The 16,535-nt window shown below is 47.3% G+C and overlaps 1 protein-coding gene across 1 annotated transcript; it reads left to right on the top strand.

The window, feature by feature from the left end:
* The first annotated feature begins 5,184 nt into the window (after nt 1-5,184).
* On the top strand, nt 5,185-9,334 carry LOC123159277 (uncharacterized hydrolase YugF). Its single transcript, XM_044577108.1, has 7 exons — nt 5,185-5,258; nt 6,766-7,194; nt 7,274-7,385; nt 7,533-7,626; nt 8,431-8,608; nt 8,694-8,763; nt 8,874-9,334. The coding sequence occupies exons 1-7, from the start codon at nt 5,185-5,187 to the stop codon at nt 9,207-9,209; spliced, it is 1,293 nt and encodes a 430-aa protein (XP_044433043.1). The 3' UTR covers nt 9,210-9,334.
* The last annotated feature ends 7,201 nt before the right edge of the window (nt 9,335-16,535 follow it).

Genomic DNA, 16,535 nt, shown 5'->3' with positions numbered 1-16,535 from the left:
GGCATAAAAATAACAAGGCATTGATAAAGGCCGGAAACTTAAAGGGGCTCCTCGGATACCCGACGTGTAAACTCGTCGGATGCACTTCGGCGATCCTCAAGATCGAAGATGAGAAGATTTGTTGAACCAGTTTTCAAGACCGACAACCGAAGATGAAGAACAGTTCAGAAGAATCGAGGAGCGTCCCCAACTTGAAGACCGGTTCAGGGGGCTACTGACGGTGTCCTGGACTAGGGGGTACTCATCACATCGTCTCCCAATCAGTTGGATTGGGCTGAGGACCCCCATGGCCGTACACTCATGGGCCAGTTCGGACAGCTGCCGCATACAAGGAAGATTCCACAAGACTTGGTGATCAAGACAAGGACTCCTCCCCACCGGCGTATTCGGCTAGGACTCTTGTTATCCTAGGCCTCTGGTGCATTATATAAACTGAGGCCAGGCTAGTCGATAGAGATATACACAATCATAATCATAGGCTAGCTTCTAGGGTTTAGCCTCTACGATCTCGTGGTAGATCAACTCTTGTAATACTCATATCATCAAGACCAATCAAGCAGGAAGTAGGGTATTACCTCCATCGAGAGGGCCCAAACCTGGGTAAACATTGTGTCCCCCGCCTCCTGTTACCATCCGCCTTAGACACACAGTTCGGGACCCCCTACCCGAGATCCGCTTGTTTTGACACCGACAAGGATCATCTTATAATGCTACCGTCGTTCTAAGCAAAATAAGATGCATAATAGATAAACACCACATGCAATCAAAATATGTGACATGATATGGCCATCATCATCTTGTGCTTTTGATCGCCATCTCCAAAGCATCGTCATGATCTCCATCGTCACCGGCTCGACACCTTGATCTCCATCGTCGCGTCGTGGTCGTCTCTCCAACTATTGCTTCTACAACTATCGCTAACGCATAGTGATAAAGTAAAGCAATTACATGGAGTTTGCATTTCATACAATAAAGAGACAACCATAAGGCTCCTTCCGGTTCCGATAAATTTACAAAACATGATCATCTCATACAACAACGTATATCACATCATGTCTTGACCATATCACATCAACATGCCCTGCTTTAACCATAACGGTGATTGCTATGGGCTTCTAGCAAGTTAGACGTCCTCTACTTTGTTGTTGCAAGTTTTACGTGGTTGCTATGGGCTTCTAGCAAGAACCGTTCTTACCTACGTCAAAAACCATAACGGTGATTCATCAAGTTTGCTGTTTTAACCTTCTTCAAGGACCGGCCGCAGTCAAATCCGATTCAACTAAAGTAGGAGAAACAGACACCCGCCAACCACCTTTATGCAAAACTAGTTGCATGTCCGTCGGTGGAACCGGTCTCATGTACGTGGACATGTAAGGTTGGTCCGGGCAGCTTCATCCCACAATACCGCTGAATCGAAATAAGACGTTGGTGGTAAGCGGTATGACTATCACCGCCCACAACTGTTTGTGTTCTACTCGTGCATATCATCTACGCATCGACCTGGCTCGGATGCCACTGTTGGGAAATGTTGCATGGAAAACAAAAAAATTCTACGCACATGCAAGATCTATCAAGGAGATGCATAGCAACGAGAGGGAGAGTGTGTTTACGCACCCTCGTAGACAGTAAGTGGAAGCATTTGACAACGCGGTTGATGTAGTCGAACTTCTTCGTGTTCTAACCGACCGAGCACCGAACGTACGACACCTTCGCGTTGAGCACACGTTCAGCTTGATGACGTCCTCCACCTTCTTGATCCAGAAAGACGGCGAGGTAGTGGATGAGTTCCGGCAGCACGACGGTGTGGTGACGGTGATGGTGAAGCTACCTCCGCAGGGCTTCGCCTAAGCACTACGAAAATATGACCAGGGGTGTAAACGGTGGAGGGGGGCACTGCACACGGCTAGCCAATTGTCTGTTATGTGCTAGGCGCCCCCTTCCCACATATATATAGGTGGGAGGGAGGGAGATGCAGCCAAGGGAATCCTAGTTGGGGTCTCTCTCAAGCCGCCCCCCTTTCCTTATTTGGAACGCGGGAGGAAGGAAGGAGGAGGTGCCCCCCCCTTTCCTCTCTCTCCAGAGGAGGGAAAGGCAGGAGGGGCCACCCCTCCCCCTTTCCTTCGCCTTAGGGACGTCCAGCCATGGGAGGGGCGCGCCAGCCCCCAGGTGGGCTGGTCTGTCCCCTCCTTTGGCCCATATCTTCCGGGGGTGTGTGCCCGGAACCCCTTCCAGTGACCCGATTCCTTCCCGGTACGTCCCGAAACACTTCCGGTGTCCAAATACCATTGTACTTGAAGGAAATATGCCCTAGAGGCAATAATAAAGTTATTATTTATTTCTTATATCATGATAAATGTTTATTATTCATTCTAGAATTGTATTAACCGGAAACATAATACTTGTGTGAATACATAGACAAACAGAGTGTCACTAGTATGCCTCTATTTGACTAGCTCGTTGATCAAAGATGGTTATGTTTCCTAGCCATAGACATGAGTTGTCATTTGATTAACGGGATCACATCATTAGGAGAATGATGTGATTGACTTGACCCATTCTGTTAGCTTAGCACTCGATCGTTTAGTATGTTGCTACTGCTTTCTTCATGACTTATACATGTTCCTATGACTATGAGATTATGCAACTCTCGTTTACCGGAGGAACACTTTATGTGCTACCAAACGTCATAACGTAACTGGGTGATTATAAAGGTGCTCTACAGGTGTCTCCGAAGGTACTTGTTGGGTTGGCGTATTTTGAGATTAGGATTTGTCACTCCGATTGTTGGAGAGGTATCTCTGGGCCCTCTCGGTAATGCACATCACTATAAGCCTTGCAAGCATTGTAACTAATGAGTTAGTTGCGGGATGATGTATTACGGAACGAGTAAAGAGACTTGCCGGTAACGAGATTGAACTAGGTATTGAGATACCGACGATCGAATCTCAGGCAAGTAACACACCGATGACAAAGGGAACAACGTATGTTGTTATGCGGTCTGACCGATAAAGATCTTCGTAGAATATGTGGGAGCCAATATGAGCATCTAGGTTCCGCTATTGGTTATTGACTGGAGACGTGTCTCGGTCATGTCTACATAGTTCTCGAACCCGTAGGGTCCGCACGCTTAAAGTTCGATGACGGTTATATTATGAGTTTATGTATTTTGATGTACCGAAGGTAGTTCGGAGTCCCGGATGAGATCGAGGACATGATGAGGAGTCTCGAAATGGACGAGACGTAAAGATCGATATATTGGACGACTATATTCGGACTTCGGAAAGGTTCCGAGTGATTCGGGTATTTATCGGAGTACCGGAGAGTTACGGGAATTCGCCGGGGAGAAGTATTGGGCCTTATTGGGCCATACGGGACTAGAGGAGAGAGGCCAAAAGGAAGGAGGCGCGCACCCCCCCTCTGGTCCGAATTGGACAAGGGGTGTAGCCCCCTTTTCCTTCTCCCTCTTCCCCTCTTTCCTTCTCTCCTACTCCAACAAGGAAAGGAGGAGTCCTACTCCCGGTGGGAGTAGGACTCCCCCCTTGGCGCGCCCTCCTCCTTGGCCGGCCGCCTCCCCCTTGCTCCTTTATATACGGGGCAGGGGGCACCCCATAGACACAACAATTGATCGTTTGATCTTTTAGCCGTGTGCGGTGCCCCCTCCACCATAGTTCACCTCGATAATATTGTAGCGGTGCTTAGGCGAAGGCCTGCATCGGTAGAACATCATCATCGTCACCACGCCGTCGTGCTGACAAAACTCTCCCTCAACACTCGGCTGGATCAGAGTTCGAGGGACGTCATCGGGCTGAACGTGTGCTGAACTCGGGGTGCCGTGCGTTCGGTACTTGATCGGTCGGATCGTGAAGACGTACGACTACATCAACCGCGTTGTGCTAACGCTTCCGCTTTTGGTCTACGAGGGTACGTGGACAACACTCTCCCCTCTTGTTGCTATGCATCACCATGATCTTGCGTGTGCGTAGAATTTTTTTTGAAATTACTACGTTCCCCAACAGTACTATATATCAATCTTTACCTCTCGACCATTTTGAGACTCCTCGTCATGTCCGTGATCTCATCCGGGACTCCGAACAACATTCGGTCACCAAAACATATAACTCAAATAACACTATATCGTCAACGAACGTTAAGCGTGTGGACCCTATGGGTTCGAGAACTATGTAGACATGACCGAGACACCTCTCCGGTCAATAACTAATAGCGGAACCTGGATGCCCATATTGGCTCCTACATATTCTACGAAGATCTTTATCGGTCGAACCGTTATGACAACATACGCAATTCCCTCTGTCCATCGGTATGTTACTTGCCCGAGATTCGATCGTCGGTATCTTCATACCTAGTCCAATATCGCTACCGGCAAGTCTCTTTACTCGTTCCGTAATACATCATCTTGTAACTAACTCATTAGTCATTTGTTTGCAAGACTTCTTATGATGTGTATTACCGAGAGGGCCCAAACATACCTCTCCGATACTCGGAGTGACAAATCCTAATCTTAATCTATGCCAACTCAACAAACACCTTCGGAGATAACTGTAGAGCATCTTTATAATTACCCAGTTACGTTGTGACGTTTGATAGCACACAAGGCATTCCTCTGATATTCGGGAGTTGCATAATCTCATAGTCGAAGGAATATGTATTTGACATGAAGAAAGCAATAGCAATAAACTGAACGATCATTATGCTAAGCTAACGGATGAGTCTTGTCCATCATATCATTCTCCTAATGATGTGATCCCGTTATCAAATGACAACTCATGTCTATGGTTAGGAAACCTTAACCATCTTTGATCAACGAGCTAGTCTAGTAGAGGCTCACTAGGGACACGGTATTTGTTTATGTATTCACACATGTATTTAAGTTTCTGACCAATACAATTCTAGCATGAATAATAAACCTTTATCATGAATAAGTAAATATAAAATAACAAATTTATTATTGCCTCTAGGGCATATTTCCTTCACTTTGGTACTCTGTGTCCCACCTCTTCGTCATTCATGGCTTGCAATTGGATACAATTGTGGTGGGTACGACCGCTAATCCTCTGGATAGGGCTGTATCAACTGTGTGGCTCTTCTTGTATGAAATCGATACATCTCTTCGTCATGTATTCTAAACATGAATAATAAGATTTTCTGACGTTGGCTTAGTGGGAGATGACGTTCGCGTCAAATATGAGGCTTGTGTTGCCTTTGTCAATATCATGGTTTGACGATTCAGACTCCCGAAGGTCTCATAGTGGTAAGGTATGTATGCGTATCTTATAGGAGGGAGTGCACGTGCATGTAAACGTCTGCATTTAGGAAAAGACGGAAAGGATTCTCTGTCTAAATTTCATAACACTATGTACAACTAAATAAAGGTTAGATTGGACAAAGTTAGATTTTAACGTGTGATTGGAAATTGTGTGATGTTTTATATGTTATGTTTTTCTATAAAAACTTGCTTCATTCTTAGTATATGTTTACATTGTTGTTGTTGTTTTGCTGTCTCGACCCACCCCGAGTTGGCTTTTCAAAGCACATGTTTATTTCTACTTTTGGACATAGTTGTTAGTTGAAATGTGTTCGTTTGGCGAAATCCTAGGTCTGGTTCACGGAGCGATGGCCATTTCCTCCTAGGGGTTGCTCGTGTTCCCTTGGAGACCCCCAGAGTGGAAGTTGGAGTCGGTGCCATCGGCCGGTCTCAGCCGCAATTCTTCCTAGGGCGATGCCATCCACCAGACAATTCTTCCTAGGCAGAAAGGGTGGAGCGTGCCTTAATCCGGGGTCACCTAAAGTCATGGTTGTGCTTCCGAGGTGTTTTTGGCATCGGTTGTGATACGACCTTGGTTGTTTGTGTCACGCCAGGACCTTGGTTCTTTGTGTCATGCCTCCTCGCCGTTTGTGGCTTGCAATTGGACGCAATTTTTGTGGTGGGTGTGATTGATAACCCATGGATTAGCATTGCATCAACCGTTTGACTCTTCTTCCATGAAATTGATACACCTCTCTATAATGTGTTCTGCTTTTTGATGATATTCGCTCGGTGGGAGACCTTTGAAGGTGCTTGTAGGGGTAAGATATGTTTGCATACCTTTATAGGAGGGAGCATACGTGCGTGTATGTGTGAGCGTTTGCAGTGGTAAAAAAAGACAGAAATAATTTCTGTCTAAATTTCATAGCCCACTGGACAACTTATTTTTTCTAAAAGTTGGACGAAACTAGATTTTAATTGTGATTATTAATTTAAGCTTAGATAACCCTCCCTCCCCAACACAAATGCTTTTTTGTAAAAGCTAAGCTATGTGGTCTCCTTCACCATCTTGCAAAATTGAGTAAAATTCTGGTTCCTAGACCTAACCAACAGCCTCGCAAGTTTACAAATCTATATGCAACAGTGAAACAAAAATATTGACATTCACACATACTGTTTTATAATATATATACTGTGCATTAGTTCCCGCAAAAGTCAAAGTTCATAAACTCTAATCATACAATATTTATAGAGAAAAAAAATTATATCTACAATACATAGTACTGTAGTACATAATACGAAAAACACTCCATCTCATGATAAATCTAATGGTATTGGTTTGATATTCTAGATGTCGACAATTTTTTTGATAAATTGGTTAAAATTTGCAAAGTCTGACTTAAAAAAAATAGACGAAGGGAGTACTGTAGAGTAAAGCAGAGCCCCAAGATTTTTTGCATTTCCTTTGGATTTGTGATTTGCTATCGTGATCCATTAAGCAGTGCAGAAAAGAGCACAAATCTCAGCGCAATAATCGATCGACGACGCCAAAAAGGCAAAAACACACGAGACAACCGGTGGCCACTGGGGGAGACGGAGCGCGCGGCGGATATGGCCGCACTCGCCCACCACCACCGAGTCCTCCTTTCCTTCACCTCCTTCGCAACCCCAAGAACTCACCTACCCTGCGCATCCTCCTCGCCGCCTCCCACGCATGCCCGCCTCAGAGGCGCCCGTGTTCTCCGGCACGCCTCCGGCGGCGGCGGCAGCAGCAGCGCGGCCCCTGTCTCCAGCTCGTCCCTGGAGGAGCTGTCCCGGAGCTGCACCACCTGGTCATGGCGAGGGATGCGCGTGAACTACCTGGTCAGGGGGGAGGGCCCGCCCGTGCTGCTCGTCCACGGCTTCGGCGCCTCCGTCGCGCACTGGCGCAGGTGAGCAAGAGCCGATCGAGCATGGCCAGGCTCTACGGATATTTACTTCGCGAATATTTTACCGAACATTTGTTTTCAGGAACATTGGCGTGTTGTCTGAATCCAACACGGTCTATGCCATCGATTTGCTCGGGTTTGGGGCGTCAGACAAGCCTGCTGGATTCTCTTACACCATGGAAACTTGGGCCGAGGTAAGTCCTCGGTTTGGCTAATACCCCCTCTGTAAACAAATGTAAAGACGTTTTAGGTCACTTACGGAGGAAGAAGTAGCTGACAATCACCAGATCATGGCGTGTTATTAAATTGCTTAATTGGGTGTCTGGTTTTGTGCCAAGCAGTTGATCCTGGAGTTCTTGGACGAGGTCGTCAAGAGGCCCACCGTGCTTGTTGGCAACTCTGTGGGCAGCCTTGCTTGTGTCATTGCCGCCTCAGGTTAGACAATTGCACATGTCGAATATGGAATGGTAACTCTGTGGCTGTGTCATTGCTGCCTAAGGCCACATCCCGTGTTCATGCCGAATATGGAATGGTAACTTTGTAGCTGGTTCTGAAGAATGATTTTGCAGCTGACAATTATACAGGTGCCCATCCCATGTGATAGAGTAGCTGCAAGAATACCTACTTCTGAATTCTTTAGATGGCAACCTTTTTGTTTTTTACTAGGCAGGTGTTAGCTTCTCTTTTACTACCTCTGTTCCTAAATATATGTCTCTATAGAGATTCCACTATGGACCACATACAGATGTTTTTTCGCGAATACGCAAGCTGCGTATCTTTGTATTGATAGAAGGAGAGTACAAGCATGGGATTACAACGCTTACAATGCCATGTGCGCACTAGGCATGGTGAACAAGCGAAGGAGCACAACAGATAGGGGTGTGCTCAGCCCCACGGCTAGAAACTAGAGACTACGCGCCGGGGATAATGTTTTGCAATCCGGTAGCGCCCGCCTTGGCCCATAGACGCGCCTCGTCCTTGATGGTGTCAGATGTGAAGGTAATCGATGGCGTCGCTCCGTCAAAGATACAATATGTTGATGCATTTTAGAGTGTAGATTCATTCATTTTGCTTTGTGTGTAGTCTATAGTGGAATCTCTAGAAAGACTTGCATCGAGGGAGTAAACAATTGAATCCGCTCCCCACCTCTCCAGCGCAGGCTTAATTGCAGCCACTAATTGACGTCTGTAATCATTTTACTCTGAAACGATGACTTTGTTTGTTAATGCTCGACAACAGATTCTACCAGGGACCTTGTCCGGGGGCTTGTGCTGCTGAACTGCTCAGGTGGGATGAACAACAAGGCGATCGTCGATGACTGGAGGATCAAGCTGCTCTTGCCTCTGCTCTGGTTAATCGACTTTCTGCTCAAACAAAAGAGCATCGCATCGGCACTCTTCGGCCGCGTTAAAGAAAGGCATGTCTTCACTGCATGGTTTCAGTTACCCAGTCCCTTGCCGACTGACATGGTGATGTATGTACTGATTCCTGAGCTGAAACAGGGAGAATCTGAAGAACATCTTGATGTCTGTCTACGGAAACAAGGACGCCGTGGATGATGAACTGGTCGAGGTAAATACGCTCTGCATCTCCTGAACCATCAGCAAATTCTCTCATGCAGTTCAGATATCTGAGTGGCAACCAAACGATGGCTGATGCCTTCTTGTCGTAGTGGTGTGCAGATCATAAGAGGGCCGGCTGACACCGAAGGTGCTCTGGACGCGTTCGTGTCGACGGTGACGGGCCCGCCGGGGCCTAGCCCGATAGCCCTGATGCCGAGGATCAAGATTCCGGTGTTGGTTCTGTGGGGAGACGAGGATCCCTTCACCCCGATCGACGGGCCCGTGGGGAAGTACTTCTCCGGCCTCCCGTCGGAGCTTCCCAACGTGAGGCTCTACATGCTGGAGGGGGTTGGCCACTGCCCGCACGACGATCGGCCGGACCTCGTGCACGAGAAGCTGCTGCCATGGCTGGCCAGTCTCCCGTCCGCGGCCGAGCCTGAGGTGGCGGTAGCTTAACTGGTGAGCAGTGAGCTAACGAGGAGCCAAAGAGATGTGCATATATATGTGTCTTTTTTATGAACCTTCAATAATCTGTCTTTACACGATTAGAGCATCTACAACAAGTACCAAATTTCGGCGCATCCGTAGGCACTGAACGAACAACACATAAAATTGCTCCTCCACAACCGGATGCATCTAAACCGAATACTTAAATTCATATTAACTCGTGCAACATCGTACGTAGCTAAACACATGTCATCGGACAACCAAAAATCAACATGCTCTACTAACTACGAACAGAAAGATGACAGGAGAAGTTCATCCACGGCTGGTCTTGTCCTTGCCTTTGCCTTTCCCGTCGTCCTTGCGGCAGTAGGGGTCGAAGATGCAGAACGGATCGAGGCGGATTTGCTCATTGTCGGAGCTGTCCGATCCGCCGCCATCTTCGTCTTTCCCCTCCTTGGGAGGCAGTCCGTCCATGACGCAGACCACTCGGCTTTGGTATTTTGCCATTGTCTTGATTGCCCTCCTCCGCCGCTTCTAGGCTACGCGGGCACGAAGGGATTCCTCCCCCTCCGCGTCGCGGGCTGCCGAAGCCTCCTTTGCATCGCAAGCTGCTGTGGCCGCCTGCGCCGCGAGGGCTACGACCACCGCCTCCACTTGAATCCGCGCCCGAAGCCTCGCGCGGCGGGTACACCGCCTCTACTGTTCGGATTCACGTCTGGTCATGGAGGCGCAAATGGCTCCGTTTCGGCGTCCGACGCCGCGGGGACGAGGTGCCACCTAAAAGGTTTCGGCGGCATGGCGGGGTTGCACCATGCGGCCATGGTGGCTGCTGCCGGCGAAGCGCGACGAGATCCTCCGACCCCAAATTCGATCGCCAGTTGGACAACGGATTCCTTCGGCTCGCTGAAGACCGCGGGAGGGCGCACTCCTCCCGGGAGCGTCAGAGAGCGGCGCAGGCAACCATCTACTCCTCGGGGCTGCAAGGGATGAGCTCACAGTCCTCGGATCCGGACATGTCGGAGTTGGATCCAGGCGCCGCCATGGAGGAGAATGCCGGAGATGGACGAAAAGGAGCTTGGTAGTGTGGGAGGGGAGGGGAGTGCAGCAGAATGTGGCTAGGGTTTCTGTCGGAGTGCAGATAGGATCCATTTTATGTAGGGTCGGGTGGGCCAGAGTAGGCCGAATTCGATGTGACAGACGCGTCCGAGCGCTCCCGGGCGTCCCCATATCCGCCTCATATTTGAGTTGAATATGAGGAGCGCCGGTCAGTTCGGGTGTTTGGGCCGGAAATAGGGCACCTGGTTGGGTGGCATTGTTTCGTCTAGACATTGACCGGGCAGTCCTTCCGGAGGTTTGACGCGGGTATGAGGGTTTCAGTTGTAGATGCTCTTACTTCGACATAGTGCACCGACGGGTTGTTTTGTCATGGTCGATGTATAAATGCATAGCTCGTCTTTCCAACAAAAGCTTGAGTTTTTAAATGAACCGATTGGTGCATGCCATTCTACATGGCATCCCGAACAAGAGACCTTAAGTCCACAAGATCTGACTGTGGCAATATAAATAGGTGAAAAGTTGCACATATGTCCGTGCGTTGCAACAGGAGAGATAATTCTTTGTGAGAAGTAATGGGAGAGATAATTGATGTGTCCACAAAAAAGATCTCCACACCGATGTGATAGAGCAGGAGTTGTGGTCTTCTCGTAGGTCATGTTTGTCCTGGGAGATCTTGATAGTGGTGGGGTTAGTTGGCGTGGCGGCAACCAACTCGTGCTTTTTCCCCTCCGGGTCCACCTCCGTCTTAGGGTTGTGTCTTCCTCCTCATTTGGTAGCTTTGCGACAACCTTCGGGGCACGACTGCTTTGACCATTCCCTCTTACGATGGCGTAACCGGATGAATTACTAATTGTAGCGCATAAATCCTATTTCATTAGCATATTTAGCGCATAACCAGACATCAATGCCCCTTCTTTATTAGGGTTTATTCTCTTTGATTATTTTAGCGCTCACTACTCACAATTTTTTTATCGAGCCAAACCAACATATTCTCTTTTATTGGCACTTGCAAGCTAGCACTGGCAATAATTTATGGAGTCCCTCCTTCTGCTCATGATTCTCAAGATAAATTCCTTGTTTTTGATGCAAACTTCTTATTTCCAGACAACCTATGGACATATACAAACTGGTGGAGATTTACTATAAAGTTCAAGGGCGATACTATTCTGATCATAATTGCAAGATAGATGAGTTGGTTTTGTCCATCGACACAATAGTCCATAGTTCAATTCCCTTGTGGCTCAAATTTTCTGTTGCTCATCCGTCCCACAGAAAAAGAAATGCGTGTGTAGGCGCAGTTCATCCCACCCGGGGGACAAAAAAAATCGGGAACTATGAGCGGGCGGAACAAAACCTATATCTATATTTAATAGGAGGACCAACCATTTTTATGTAACAAAGTCGCCCTAGCTCAGTTGGCATTCTCCTGAGGATGTGGAGGCAACGTTGGAAGTTCTATTCCTTACGACCGCCAAATATTTTTGGCTCCCTCGGCGAGGATCGATGGGCCGGATGCAGACGACCGAGTAGGGGACTGCAGCTGAAGCCCAATACTACTTGTGCGATGGAGCAATTTTTTTCTTGGGTCAACTGCGTGGGGGCTACTATATGACACCAGTAGTGAAAATAGCGCGTGGGACGCACATCATTTCGTGTACGGGCCAACATTGGCAGGCTCCAATACGACATGTGTTTGTAAGGCACGAAAAAATCCAAAAAATATGAGTTGAAGGATTGAAATCATGCCCTCAAAGACACGACAATGTGTTGCTAGCCACTCGAAGAAACGAGTCCTACCAACCAATGGCCAGCTCGAACCTTTAAGAACATACTCCCATGTCAGATTGGAAGCAATTTTGTTTTTTGATTTTTTTAAAAAAATATAAATTGCGGATATCCTTGGAAACATGAATAATTTTAAAAATCACAAACATTTTTGGAAATTCTTTACTTTTTTAGAAAACACAACAAAATTTTAAACATTTGAAATTCACAATTTTATTTGAAAACATGAACATTTTTTGAATTTGTGATTTTTTAAAGGAACATATTTTAAACATTCAAAATAATTTAAGAAAATGTGTTTCTTTAAACTAAAAAATTATTTTTAATTTGCAAAATTTCACTAAAATAAGAATATTTTTCGTATTTGGAACATTTTTAAAATCATTTTTTTCTGGAATGCAAAGAAAAAATGGATTTTTTTTTTCAAAATTTGAACCAATTTTGGAATGGGAATAAAGATTTAAAGTTCTGAACATTTTCAATATAGGATATTTTTTAGAATTCTGAACATTTAAAAAAATGATGTTTTCGAAAATTATGAACTTTTGGTAAAATTTTGAATTTACAAAAAAAGGAGAAAGATAAATAAACTTCAAAGGAAAAAAGACAAAAGAATAAGGAAAGAATAAAAAGAAAGAAACGGAAAAAGAAAAATAGAAACATAACTAACACAAAATAAAATGGTTTCGTCCATCTTGGGCGCGCTGTGTGAAGCCGTGACTATTCAATGCGTTTGTGCTTAGGTTAGATGCTAAGTACATTAAAATACTTGATGGTACATGCATTGGTTGGTACTAATCATTTTGCATTGTTCTAATGCTTAACATCGTTTCCTTCTAAGGTCATCATAATACTCTCTCTCCTCTTTAATTATTTGGACACATCATTTCTTTTTGCCTATGTTGCATTATTAGCATCTGTACACCATGCAGCACCAGGAATGGCCTAAGAAGGAGTGTGAAATATAGGTGCCAAAAATTCTTTTTTTAGAATATGCATGAGTGTGCGTACTATGCATTAAATAGGTTATGATACAATCGTGCTCATTTCACCGCCTCTATCCACCGTCCATAATTCCAATGACGACTGCTCGCTACTAACCCACCTAGCGATCTCTCCCCACATGGCATCATACTCGCCAAATAGTAGGGCTGCCCGATGCCACGCCGACCCTCCGTTTCTATCTTAGTTAGTCTTGCTTTACAGATGGTGTCGCTCCGTAAAAAACGATCGCATTGTGATGTTTCCAAAGTTCCCACATGACAAGGGTCACTATCGTTCACGTTTCCTTTTGCCGTCTTTGTTCCCCTGGCAAACCGGCCTCCCATGGCACGATGATATCCTCTGTGTCGGTGTCCACTCCGGAGTGCCCATGGCAGTCCATACCATCACCTGGACCACCCTAGCAAATACGCACCCACCGTGAGATGATTAATTGTCTTCTCTTCTTGGTCACAAAATGGGCACTCAGTATGATGTGGTAGTCTTCTTCGCCGCAACCGGTCTGATGTCCAACAATGGTTCTTCATTGCAAACCAAGCGAAAAATCGGCATTGCTGCGGCCCCCTCGATCCCCATGCGATCTCCGCGTACTACTCGACCCGTCATGCCGCGAATTTGGCGGCATACGCGGAGAGGAGTACGAGGGTTGACTGGTTCGGCTGCGGTGTGAGGCTGCCGTCGTCGCAGAATAATAGGGGGTGTGGGTGAGTAGAGGGATGGCCTGACCAGAGGTTGGAGTAGGGTGGGGCGGTCAGGCCTCCGTGGTAGCACAGTCGGCTACGGGAGGCAGGAGCAGGCGGCACGACCGACGCTGGTTTGGGCGGCTGGAGCAAGAAGACCAGAGGTTGAAGAAGCACTACGGCCGTTGGATGGACATCGTAAGGTCACTCGAGCTAGAATCGTTCATATTGACTAAGTTGACAAAGCCCTCCGTCCGCGTCAACTTCGTAGGCCCACAAGTCAGCCTCCCATTATGGTGGGTCCCAGCTAGCAGGGGGAGTATTCATTTTTCTGTGCGTAATAAGGAGACACTTCCTTGCGTGCGAAGATATAGCTGGTGGGTCCGAGCTGTTAGTGGGGGGAACATTTTTTTCGCGAAATACAGAGGCCCTTCTGGTGGGTCCTAGCTGTCAGGTGGATGAATCATTATCTTGCGGTTAATAAGAAGGCATTTCCTTGCGTGCGGCCGTGGACCCAGCTGTCAGCCTCTCCACATACAGTCATCTTCCGATAGATGTTGTTCGTTGACCACGTTGACCACGCCGCGCCGAGAGCACCAGGGCGGTGGACAACGGCGAGGCCTAGGAAGGGAACGACACGTAGTCAGGGAAGACTCGGTAGTTGTTTCCCAAGCGGAGGGGAGTACGAGAGTTTACTAGTTTGTCTGCCGTCGCTGGAGAATAACATCATGTGTGGGTGAGTAGAGGGATGACCAGGCCAGCGATGGGAGTAGGGTGGGGCGGTGAGGCCTGCGCGGTAGCACAGCCGGTCACGGGAGGAAGGAGCAGGCAGTCACGCCGGTGCTTGTTTGAGCGGTTGGAGCAGGAAGATCAAAGATTGAATAAGCACGACGGCCGTTGGATGGACATCCAACAGTCACTGCTCTCGTGTGTTGACTAAGTTGACACGGCGTTGCGTGTGCGTCAACCTTTTTTTAGGAAAGCGTACACGTCAACCTATAGTAGGCGCACAAGTCATACTCAAATCTGTGTAAAACGGCATACAACCCATCTGCCATTATTTCTAATAATTTACAGGCCATTTGCTTATTCTTAAGGTTTTTTGGAGCCCATATTCTTTTTGTTAGCATTACAACCCATATTGTGGCCACAGTTTAATTTTGCATATTTCGGTGCGGTCCGAGCTGTTTTTAATCCTGCAATTTTGAGTCACATTCAAACTAATTTTTAAAATAAATTTATATCAATATAAAATTCAAAAAATTGTCCACGCATAAAAATCAATGGAATTTAAAATCTCGAAATGAAAAAAATGAAACTAATTGCCGGTTTGATGTGTTTTAAAAATGTACATCCCATTTCTCATTACTGATAGCCCATTTTCTGGGTAAGCTGGATGAAGCTCTCCTCGTCTTGAAAGATTTGCAGCCCAGCAGGGCTGACAAAGCAAGTAGGCCTCAGTCAGGTATTCTGCAAAACAACAAAAAAACGGGGCTAGCCATTTTGAGAAAGAAAAAAAAACTACTGGGCTGGTCTTGTGGTAAACATAAAATAAAAGGCTAGCTAGACAAGCCAGAGTGCCCCGCACAGCCCAGTTGACACCCTGCTTCCATCTCAAAAACAAAAACAACTGGGCGAGCTATTGGGTTCCTGGTGTCAGCCGCTCGTTGTGAAATTCTCTCATTTATTGACTACGTTGCCAATGGCATGGGACCCAATTGTCAAAAATCCATTAGGAGGAACCATTTGTTTGCTTGAAATAAGGAGGCACTTGCTTGCGTGCTGCCATGACCTTGGTGGGTCCCTGCTGCCATCCTCTCCGCGTACAATCATCTCCTGATTGTGTACGTGTCAACCTAGTAGGCCCACAAGTCAGCCTCTAAACCCGTGGCGGACAAATACAACCCATTTTAAAAAAATAACAGCCCATTCCATACGTTCAAACGGAAAGTTCAACATTCACAGCAAAGTAACAGGTCTGATCCAGATATAGAGTACCGAACTTCCACGTTGACAACCATCATAGCCAAGTTAACTATCTACTCCCACTAATACTCTAGTAGTGTACAAGTACTAACTTACTCTTAGCTAACTAGATGATGCCGACCGCCATCTGCGGTACACGCTAAACACCGGCACCGACGTCCTCCACCTCGCTCCGACTTGTCGGAGGTGCGATAGGGCACGTTGCTCGCGCGCGTTGGCCCTTTCCATGTCGGTGTGGTCCACCGAAGCTTCGGCTTCTAAGCAGGAAACCCACTTGACGAGATGGTAGTAAAATTCGGCGTCGCGCACGCGTGCGTGCCCGACAGCCTCTAGGGCTATTTACCGGGTGCCGGCCTCCACGTAGTCGGTCCAGTCACGGGCACTCTGCTGACGACTCAAAGAGGCGGTGCCCTGCTGCTCCATGCCCCGCTGGCAGCGCAAATCGGAGATACGCTGCTCCTCCGCCAGGCGGTCGCGCTCCAATAATTCCTCGTACTCCGCATTGCCATCTAAAAACCAATAGAATGCCTCCTCCCTCCGTCTTCCTTCCGGTGAATAACCGAACACTAGCTCCAACGGTGAGCGCCTCTAACGTCACCTATTGCGGACGGTTGGGGGCATGACGGACGTGGCAAGAGCGAGGGCAATTGGCGAGCGACGTCGGGCCGGTGGGGGTTGTGAGGGGAGTCAATAAGGCAAGTTCGGTGATGGTGCTACCGGAGAACGCCGAGAACCAGTAATTATAGGTGGAAGGTAGGTGAAGCGGCGTGTCACAGGAAACGCGATGGTCATCGAAATTCAATGCATAAGCAGGCATGGCTTAGCG

This window comes from Triticum aestivum, chromosome 1D, assembly GCF_018294505.1.
Source record: "Triticum aestivum cultivar Chinese Spring chromosome 1D, IWGSC CS RefSeq v2.1, whole genome shotgun sequence".
NCBI lineage: Eukaryota > Viridiplantae > Streptophyta > Magnoliopsida > Poales > Poaceae > Triticum > Triticum aestivum.
This window is presented reverse-complemented; position numbering and strand designations above follow the sequence as displayed.